This window comes from Silurus meridionalis, chromosome 5 (genome assembly GCF_014805685.1).
Source record: "Silurus meridionalis isolate SWU-2019-XX chromosome 5, ASM1480568v1, whole genome shotgun sequence".
NCBI classification, from domain to species: domain Eukaryota; kingdom Metazoa; phylum Chordata; class Actinopteri; order Siluriformes; family Siluridae; genus Silurus; species Silurus meridionalis.
Genome location: NC_060888.1, coordinates 28,381,951 through 28,393,018, shown reverse-complemented (window position 1 = coordinate 28,393,018; position 11,068 = coordinate 28,381,951). Strand labels below are relative to the sequence as shown.

Here is an 11,068-nt window from a genome sequence, read left to right as displayed (position 1 = left end):
ATGTAGACGAGAGATAGAGCTTTTATCTGTGTGTAACCGGGACATGACACATCGTCATATGACACCAATAACACAGTTCCTGCTAGAAATAAATACAGTGTAAAAGTGTATACACAGAGCACTGCCCCCTGATGGTTCAGGCCGGTACCACATGCTTGCGTCCTGTTAGCTAATTATCAGAGAAGTCAGATTTTTAAAAAGTTACAAACTGTATCATAATGATGATTACATCACTCTGTGTGTGTGTGAGAGAGAGAGAGAGAGAGAGAGAGAGAGAAAGAGAAACCCCGGCGTTTGAAGAAACATGACAGCACGAGTTAAATGCGACTTTTATTGTTCACATCAGTCAGCGGAGTTACACGTTAGCACACGACAAAAAATAACACAGGTGCGTATCGCTTGCAGATGGTCGAAGGTCAGAGGTCAGAGATTGTTGGGAGGAGAGACGTCAGAGGTTCAGGGCTGAGTGAATTCTTCTGAAGTGAGGGAGGAGGGCAGGCTGTCCAGAGCACCCATTTCTAAAACACATATGCTACATCAATTCTTTATATTTTGCTGTACAGATTAACATTTTCACACGGATAAGCCATGCCCACCTTTCAGCTTCAGGAAGGACAGGAAGTCTACAATGGTGTGCACAATGTCTTCATCTGCTATTCTCAGGGCATCTTCAGGGGACAAAAGAACACTCGATTCAATTGTAAACGTCAATGACGTCAGTCATATGGTAGAAAATCTAAGCCCCGCCCCACTTAGCTGTTCTCTCGCTTACAATTCATCTCATTCATGATTATTAACGATCTTTTTACAGTCATTACGTATTAATGTGACTTAAATGTCAATCAACTGTGCTCGTTTAAATATTAGGCCACGCCCCCTGACTATTAACTCATAATCATGTTACCGGATTTGATGTCGTCCTCTGTGGGCATGTCCCTCTTCCCAGCCAGACCGTGTTTATCGCTGAGCATCCGGTGACTGTCGATGCCATCTGATCACAGAACACAAGCACATGTAACACACACACACACGCACACGCACACATACACACACACACACATAGACTTACAGCTGTACCTATCTAATCCAAATAAGGTGCATTATAGTGAAATGATGCACCAGTTTTCAGGCAACCTGCAGGGCTTCAGTCACTCGGAATTGCTTTCGGGGGTTTATTATCATCGCCACGGCAACAAGCACAGAAAGACAGCGAGAGAGAGAGAGAGAGAGAGAGAGAGAGAGAGAGAGAGAGAGAGAGAGAGAGATTTAAAAAAGAGATAAAGAATTGGGTAACAAAGAAAGACTCAGAGAGAGTAAGAGAGAAAGGACGAGAAAGGAATGATAGACAGACAGAAAGCAGAAGAGAGAATAAACGACAGAATCTTACAGCACAGAGAGACAGACAGGAGCGGAAGCCGGTGCTTTGGAGTAAAATATCAGTGTTAAACGCACACACTTGACCCCAGACCCCTCCCCCACTGTGTAATATATAATATTATATAGCGTTAATCACGTCTTCACACCAGCTAGCTGAAACCCACCACAAAGCTAACACTGCTAACAAGCAATCAAAGCATACAGCCACCATCATAGTCACAGTTTTTACTGCGTTTATAAATTACACCTTAAACTATTTTGGGGTGTGGCCTCTAAAATGTAAAGGCGGGGCTAATATAGTTTACTGGGACAAGTCTGTGATTTAGCTCATGCAGAACTGGTAGCTATAATCTTTCTAAATTGTTAGCTAAATAAACTAAAGTGTAAAAGGTTTAGTGTGAGGAAGGAAATAATACAAACAAGGTTTTCCTATAAATTAAACTTTCTAAAAGTTTGTAAAGTTTATAAAAGTTTGAAACATTTTTTTTGTAAAAGTTAACAAAGTAATCTCATTAATTTTAATATTATAAATAAACTGCATTTTTTATCTTGCATAATATAAACTACGTACTCATAACAGATCCTGTTCAATTATTCATTTTGGTTATTGCCCCACCTCACAGTCAGAATACAAGCTGCTTAAGGCCCCACCCCCAACCCAAATACGAGCTGCTCGGCCCCGCCCCTTTCCCATTTAAGGAAGGCTGAGAGGGATGCACAGTGTTTTAAATGTGAGTGTAATTCACCTCCTGGCCTACAGAGGGCCACTTTACACACTGCCGCTTTAACACACTCACATTAACTGAGTGATTTTATTTAGTAGAAAAAGAGTTTAAGAGCTTTATAACAAGTCGAGCAGTTCCATATACCTCATTTATCACTTTTCACTCTTTATTTATTTTATAAAAGTCTGACTACACGACACTCACAGCTGCTTCACACGTACGCTGTCTGTGAAAAGTTCACCTTCCTCTTTTGCATGTTAGTTTTGTTTCTACAGTATGCAACAAACTTTTGTTTCTATGCAACAAACTTGGTAAAAGGCAAAAACACACAGGAATGTGAGAGTGAATGAGAGGATGAAAGTTCTGAGACGGAGATAATGAGACAAACGTAAGTCTCCTGAAAGCTCAGACGAGGAAATATGATGACGCGCATGTAGCGATTGGCTTCAGTGTGACTACGGTGGGAGACCAGTGTGTTTACTGGGTCTAAAAGTGTTGGCAGTAAACAGCATGAAGCCAAATAAATAAAGGCGTCACTTAAAGATGTCACACCCCAATCACACTGATCAGACGCTTAAAAGTAAACAAAAACATGCCGAATATTGCAAACAATCGTTGCTGATCCATTTGGATTTATTATTATTTATTGATATATTTAATTTTATTTTTCAGTATCAAATAGTCCAAAAATGTTTACAGTTTAAATAAGGATTAAAATTAGTTTTTTATTCGAGGCAAATCGATGCACTTTTCTGTTAGTGACTAAAAAACAATGTTAATAAAGTTATTCTTTGTTGTAAGTTGATGTATTTTTCTTTCTTTTTTCTTTTTGTGTTTTCTTTAATGTTAATAAGGATACAATGTTATGCAGAGGTGAACTTATAACAATTTAATAGACAAATGATATTATTTACAGTCGCGGCGGAGAGTTTGGGGGCTCGAAATGTTTACTTCTTCCTGGGGGGGGCGTAACAGAAAATAATTAAGAAGCACTGAGCCAAGGGAAGATTTTTCAGTAAAAATTAAGTTCTGTACATTTACAGATTTGTTTGGTAAAAACCCCTTTGTACTGTTACATTAGCAAGTTTGTTGTGTAGAAAGAAAAGAAACATGCACACGTCTCTCCAACACCAGAAAACACTCAGGAACTGTGAGTGTGTTTATTTTTAAATATTAAAATGTATTTGCTGTAAGTAGTGAAATATTTAGATGAATAATTTTGGTGTAATTAGTTATTAATATCTACATGATTTAATCTGATTAATTATTCATAAAAATTTGACTGTTCTTGGTTTTATTAGGATTATGTTTATATCTGCAGCTTTTCACCTCGTGTAGGCACACAGAGCAGCTGCACACTAATACTACACTGCTAACACACACACACACACACACACACACACACACGGCACGAGAGAGCAAGGGAGCGCACTATAAACACAGAGCAATTCCCCGTGCTGACGTTAGCGACCTGCAGGAGCTAGCTTACATTCACCAAGCAGCTCTTCTCTCCCCCTTGCACTGGGAGCTTCCTTTATCTGTATTAGATGATCAATACGACCTGAAACACACGGATGAGGCAAATTTACCTGAGCTTACACACACACACACACACACACACACACACACACACACACACTATACACTACACACTACACACTACACACTACACAACACACAATAGATCACCTACCATATTTAAGTGGGGGATAAAACATAACTGGACAAATAAAATTACTTCACACACAGTGAAGTCATTCATACCCAAACACAAATATACACACACACACACACACACACACACACACACACACACACACACAACATTACAAACCACACAAACCTTAGTAAGCCACCTAAAGTAAAAAATATACAAATACACCTCACACAGAACCCAGAGTACATCACTTAACTTGTGTTTGTGTGTGTGTGTGTGTGTGTGTGTGTGTGTGCGTGCGTGTGTGTAAAACAATTATACAACAGATATATACAAGTGTGTACAATAAATGTACAGTACAAAATAAATGCACTTGCGCACACACACACACACACACACACACACACACACACACACACACACACATTCACATTGATGAGTGAATTAAGTTCTGTGCTCTGATTGGTCAGGAGGTTGTGATTAGTTCTCCAAAACAGCAGCTCTAAATGTTATAGTTTCCATAGTAACACTTTGTTCACGGGGACATGTAACACACACACACGACTACTAACACACTGATTATACAGAGACGTGTAGGGAAGGAGTCTCCAGTGTCAGTGCTTTATATCAGTCAGTGGTAAAGCTGTAGTGTATGTTTATAGCTGCTATAACGCACGTGACAACAGGAACTAAAATACGTGTGTGTGTGTGTGTGTGTGTGTGTGTGTGTGTGTGTGTGTTGGTTTTGTGGTTTATGTGGACATTTGACCTGATTACGCATCGACATTATGGGGACATTTGGGATTATGGGGACAGGACAGGTGTCCTCATAATTCCCGCACTGTGGCTATATATATCTATACTAGAGGAGCTGAAATTCAAAATTTCAGTCCATGTCCATTTATACCACAAACACCCGAAACTGACTTAACACAGTGTAACTTTGGAATTTCGTAGTGCGCCCTGTAGCCCGGAGCCGGTACTGCAATCCGTTCACACATGTGTGAAAATTTGAGCCTTCTGATTGGCTAGCGCTGATTGCCATTTTTCGTTCTGTGATTGGCTGAGACCTACGTCAATTATCCTACGTGTTCCTTTTAAGGGCGGAGTTTCATTAGACTCGGTTTGCCAACACATTGAACAGCCATTATCCAGCCCTTTAAAAGCCAGGTATGATTATAAAGTTCATAAACTTAATGAGTAGACTATTGATATATTCCAAGAGCTCGGTTCCTTGTTGTAAATTAATGTTGTAAGAAATATTTCATTGGAATCTGGAGATTGGGGTGAATTTAGCCTTAAGAAGGCATAAATTAAAGCTGGCTAGTTAGCAACATTATCAATGGTTAGTTTTAAAACCTGAGTTGAATAACTAATTACTGATAAATCTTGTACCGAATGCGCACTGTATAAATTTGGGTTTAGTGCGTTTGGCCGAATTAAAATGAAGGGGAAATGTCTGTATGTTAGCATGGATGCTAGCTAATAATAGTCAGTGCTGATAGCCGCTAGCTGATAGCCGCGCGCATCCTCGCGGCTCTTTAAACGCGTTCGCTCCGGCCACAGAGCGCGTGCAGTGTTGTAAGGTGAGCTGCTGGGCATACAGCACCCGGACTGCTTATAAACTACTGAGAACTGCTTTTAATTATTTTATTTATTATAAGGCTGTATGCTATTTAATGTCGCTAGAACATCACTTCCGGTTAGCGCGTGCAGTGTTGTAAGGTGAGCTGTTGTACACACAGCACCCGGACTGCTTACAAACTACTCAGAACTGCTTTTAATTGTTATTATTTTGTTTATTATAAGGCTGTATGCTATTTAATGTCACTAGAACATCACTTCCGGTTAGCGCGTGCGACCGGAAACAGCTGAGTGCGTGCGGCGCGGGAGTTACATGGCTGAGTTTGGAGCGGTGGTGAGGGTCTGAGTGTGAGATAGAGATGATGGTACAGTGTGTAAACACTGCTGTATCACTGTGAGGGTGTAAATAACCCCTGATACTCTTCACTCATAACTCAGTAATACTGTAGTCAGAAGTAAAGCAGAATGAACACATCAGAAGTCTGATATCTTTGAGTGTCAGTGTGATGGAGAGTTTAAATCCCAGCTCTCCTCAGCATTGTCCCATGCTCTATCACTGGACATGTTTTACATAAACACCACTTATATTAACAATTTAAGGTTTTAGTTTAAATAAACACTCATTTCTGTGGGGAAGAACAGCATCATTTTAACATGGCTGAGATGAAGCGCAGAAGGAGAAAAGAACATCCAAAGCAGGAGACGGAGTATTACACATCTGCTGGGAAAGACAAACCTGGAAATATATAAATTCAGATAAAGGTAAGGGTCCATTCACACATGCCATCCTATGTTCCTTTTGACCTAGACTGCTTTCATTAACAGACAGGGCATTAGGATAAAACTGGTGTGAAGTTCACGACTGGATTAATATTTCATTTTTTCTTATTCAGGGTGTGGAGTATTCAGTTCAGTCCCTTTTGATGAGGGAGACCTCTTTAACCTCGCAACAGCAGACACTCTGGCAATCATCGAACACAGTAAACAGGTAATATATATTTTTTTACAGTTGTGAAATTATATTGAGCTCTTATTATATCTTATAAATCTGTATGTAGTGTGTATGCCTGAGACCTGTTTCATTGTATATCAGGGCTTTAGTGATTTACATGTGTTTTGTGTTTATTGGCGTGTGTATGTAACAGACATGGTTTAGCAGTACACTGGGTATATGGGGACGTTGTTGTAATGTGATAGTCAATGTACATAAGCAGCTGTGTGTATAGTGTCTGACAGAAACCTGGTCTCGAGGGACTTCACTTTATAAAGTTATTGTATGAGCACCATTAACTTTATTAAATTAATTTCTCTTAAATTTGCATCTTATAGATGTAGACTTACTGACTATTGTACTTCCTTATCCCTCAGAGGTAAGGGTTTGTTACAGAAGCACCACATAGCAGATTTGTTGTACCTTGTAGTAATGTGATAGTCAATGTACATCAGCAGCTGTGTGTATAGTGTCTGACAGAAACCTGGTCTCGAGGGACTTCACTTTATAAAGTTATTGTATGAGCACCATTAACTTTATTAAATTAATTTCTCTTAAATTTGCATCTTATAGATGTAGACTTACTGACTATTGTACTTCCTTATCCCTCAGAGGTAAGGGTTTGTTACAGAAGCACCAAATAGCAGATGTGACCTGGGTGATTGTATATCATGAGAACAAAAGTGACCCAAATATTATAGTATAGTTAAGGCAGCAATGTTCTTGCTGGGTGTAAATAATATACCATATATACAGTGTGCTTTGCTAATGTACTGTATATACAGTGCACTTAAAATCACCCCAAAAGCCTGACATAGACCTTATAGAGTATCTGTAAAATGCAATAGTAAAGGAAGTGGCAGATTGTTGTTGCTCTAATAAAAATAAAAAGGAATATTTGTTGATTCAATCTTGGTGGAAACTACTGGAATTTTCACAGAAACAGTTTTATGCATAGTCATTTGTAGAACTAGCAGTTCTGCAAAACCTAGTATGTCGGACTAAATACTAAGACCTTGTTTGCGATTGTTAATAATACAATTGCTGGTGATCCAAATGCTTTTTTTTTAAATATTTCTAAACATACCAATCTGTTTTAAATTAAATGTTTTGTGTAAAACTTAGTTTTATGTATCTTTTGAAATTAATGTCTTGGTTTGATATGGTTGCTAATGCAGTAAAATTAATTGCATTAAAATGTGACTTAAGTATCAAATACATTCTAGGGCTACTTAATGTTTATAACAAATGTGAGAAAGATTTCTTGTTTCTGTTTTTAGAATGTAGCTGAAAACATTAGAGGTTACTGCAGTAGATGAGTTGGAGGCTGCTGATCCAGGAGAAGAGTGAGAAAAGGTAATTTATAAAAATCATATTCTGATTATTTATTCCCAAAATGTTGCAGGTACTTTGCATTGTTTTAGTATGTTTTTATCAGTACGTATTGTCTCTCTTAGTCACTGGGAGAGATTGACTGGATGGGTGAACACTATCTGTGAACCATGTCTTGAGAGCACAGTGACTGTTTCTCTCCTGTTTCTCTCTCACACTGAAATGGTTTTATTTCTCAGGACAATGTGTCCCAACTGACGTATCTTTTATAAAATACACTGGGATTTTTATCTAAATTAAACGAATCTAATCATATACTATACTTTCATTTAACAAAAACAGCTTCATAATAAACTTTGCCTTCTTTTAAATACATATTGTGTTACAATGGAATAGAGGACGACTGGGGCGGGACTTGAGTTCTAACTTACAGTGTAATTGGAGACGGGACTTGGGTTCTAATGTACAGTGTAACAATAAGGACACATAATAATACATATCCTTCTTTTCCTGTCACCCCTCTTCTCTCTCTCTCTCTCTCTCTCTCTCTCTCTCTCTCTCTCTCTCTCTCGGTCCAGATAAACATGCTCCTGAGGTTACAGTGATCACTGTTCCTGCTCCTCTTCTCTCTGTGGATCTTCCCACTTCGTCCAGGTCTGCCTCTGGATAGTGTTCTCTTCGACTGGAGGCGACTCTGTGCAGCTGGGGACGGTTTCTCATCAGCGCCTTGGGTGGTTCCATGAAATTCCGGAGTAAGAACGGGCGCTTTGAGGATGGATTGGACTGTAGTTAATGTCAACAGTCTGCTACACTGACTCAGGACTACAGTTTGCTTCTGATCATCATCACTGTACCCCGCATCATATCTATATCTGCAATAAATGGACATTCAGTGCAACCCAGATGTGGATGAGGTTCCCTTTAGAGTCTGGTTACTCATCATTTCTATGTCGCTTTGGATAAAGCCGTCTGCCAAATGTTATAAATGTAAATGTCAATTTAAGCTCATGTAAAAGCTTTTGACTCATAAAACGTTAAAATACAATAACTATCAGTTTATTACTTGAAATGATCAAATATACTGTATATAAAGTATAATATCAAATATAATGGTTAAAAAATTATACATAAACATTTTTATAAATATATTTGCTGGATATTAAAACTAAAAATAAAAAGGGACCAATGAAATTAGTGAGACACTGTTAATTCACGCTCTGAATCATGTGTAAAATCCAGTAAATAGGCAGTCTTGACGTCATTGCCGGGTGACATCGCGCAAACCAGGAAGCTACAAAATGGGAGTGCAATGGGAGCGACATCAGCTTCTAAAAAAGGAAAAGGTAAGCGCTGCAGGGATGCAGGAAGTATGGCCCATTGATGCAGCTTTGAGTGTCCAATCATGCCATACTGACCAGTCCCTACCTAGTGTGTCTGAGCACAACCAGGATGCAGGACAGAGGAGCCGGGAGTGGCTTGGAGGTCAAGGTCATAAAACCTGACAAAGGTCAACGGGGTGGACCAGTCGCAGCTTTACAAATGTCCTGGAGCAAAACTCCAGCGGACCAGGCTGTAAAGCCTGCTATACCCCAGGTGGAATGAGCCTTATCTCCGAAAGGAGTGGGAAGACCAGAGGACTCATAACACAGACAAATGGCATCCACAATCCATCTACTGAGCGTCTGCTTATTAGCCTGGAAACCTTTCCTATGAGGGCCATAACAGACGAACAGCTCAGGTATGTGACCACTGCTCACAAAATGACAGGTCATGAGGAAGCCGTAGGCACCTTAGGCATATACCCAGGTTTAGGGTAAAGGATAGCACTGGCCATGCCAGGGGCAAACTTCAGGAGAGACGGGGCCACGGAAAGAGCCTGTAGGTCCCCTTAATTTTCTTATGGGAGGAAATTGCCAGGAGAAAAGTGGTCTTAACTGAGAGATACCTAAGGGCCACCTTGGCCAAGGACTTGAAGGGCCCCAGATAGAGCCGCCAGCACAATGGCCAAGTCCCACACAGGCACTCTGGGTCGTGTCCCGGGTCTCAGCCCCTGGGTGCCGCATAGGAAACATGTCACGAGGGGGTGTTTCCCCAGCGACTGCCCCACTAGCGGGGTACAATAAGCTGCGATACCGGACACATAAACCTTCAGGGTTGACGGAGCCAATACTGTGGCAAACTGTTCCTGGAATGTAGAATGGTCTCCACTATCTCAGTAGAGAGACCAGCTGCTAGGAACTGCACCCCCTCAGGCTCCACAGCCACAGCTTCCATAACCCCGTCTGCCTGGAAGTCTAATCGGGGAACCAGCCTCTTGAGGCTGGCGTCTGACCCTCTCAGAACAGCTGGGGAGAGCCCCTGCAGCTGTGACTGCTTCCTGATGAGGCCCGGGTCCCCTCAGCATGTAAACAGCATGTAAACAGCATGTAAACAGCATGTAAACAGCATGTAAACAGTTTGTAATAATGAAGTAATATAATATAAAGTAAAGGCTTATATAAAAGATTATGCTTTTAAAATAAACTTTGCTTCTTTATTCCTGTGTATTCAAAATATAATGAAGTCTCTGGAGTGTTACTGGTGTTTGTTGCCAGCGGTGTTTTTATTATAAAAAGCGTTTATCATGCTAAAGCTTCCCTGGAGGAGCGAGTCATGCTAATTATATTAAATAGCTGATTATTACAGAGTGCCGACATGTATTTCAGATCCGCACTCGGACACGCGTGTGACATGGTAATTAGACGTGTAAATAAGGTGAAGAGGTGCACAGGTAATGATTGTGATGTTCTGGGAACGCTGTATATGAACCTTCAGGATAAAGGAGTGAACATGTAATCAAAGTGTACGATTTACTTTGTGCTGAAACGTCTCTAAAGGCAGTGTGACCTCTGGCTAAACTTCCTGTACTGGATTAAAATAGAGACAGTGAGCAGGAGAAGGATGATGATGATGATGATGATGATGGAGTTTGGGTATGGAGTCTATATGACGTTATAATAGTAATTTACAAATAAATGTGATCATCAGGATTAATTAGGGTACATGAAGAAGGAAGTTTTCACTTAGAATATAATAAAAAGAAAATAACAGACTATAATTAATAATTAAACTTTTAGAGAAAATATGATACCATGATCACGGATATAAATAAACAGAGACAGTGAGTAGTTGTAAACGTGACTCGTTATGAGAAAACGTTTATTCACACGTATACATTTCTCCTAATAGTGGCAGAGTTCAGCTCAAAACACGTGCACAAACCTGCGTATACGCAGACGTGCCGGATTGTGAGCTGATTTTCTGATTCTGATGTAATAAATCGAGCTTCTCTGTTCTGTTGTGCTCTTTACTTAATGGCGAGGATGAAGTTTCTGCCAGCCTGTGAATACAAGGTTATGATGT

The 11,068-nt window shown here is 40.0% G+C and overlaps 1 protein-coding gene across 1 annotated transcript; it reads right to left on the bottom strand.

Moving 5' to 3' along the window:
- Nucleotides 1-317: 317 nt before the first annotated feature.
- gal (galanin/GMAP prepropeptide) lies at nucleotides 318-9,738 on the bottom strand. The gene is made up of 5 exons (XM_046848890.1): nucleotides 9,684-9,738; nucleotides 3,592-3,663; nucleotides 905-991; nucleotides 597-668; nucleotides 318-518 (listed from the first exon to the last, which is right to left on the bottom strand). Exons 1-5 carry the CDS (start codon nucleotides 9,736-9,738, stop codon nucleotides 457-459), a joined length of 348 nt encoding a protein of 115 aa, XP_046704846.1. The 3' UTR covers nucleotides 318-456.
- Between the last annotated feature and the right edge of the window lie 1,330 nt (nucleotides 9,739-11,068).

Bases quoted from the DNA above. Each gene is read 5' to 3' on its own strand.
- gal (XM_046848890.1), bottom strand. From the start codon at position 9,738: ATGTTTCCTATGCGGCACCCAGGGGCTGAGACCCGGGACACGACCCAG. The intron at 992-3,591 runs GTAAGCTAGCTC...TTCTGTGATCAG, and splicing joins AGAAGAGCTGCTTGGTGAAT to ATGGCATCGACAGTCACCGG. The intron at 519-596 runs GTGGGCATGGCT...TATGTGTTTTAG, and splicing joins GTCCTTCCTGAAGCTGAAAG to AAATGGGTGCTCTGGACAGC.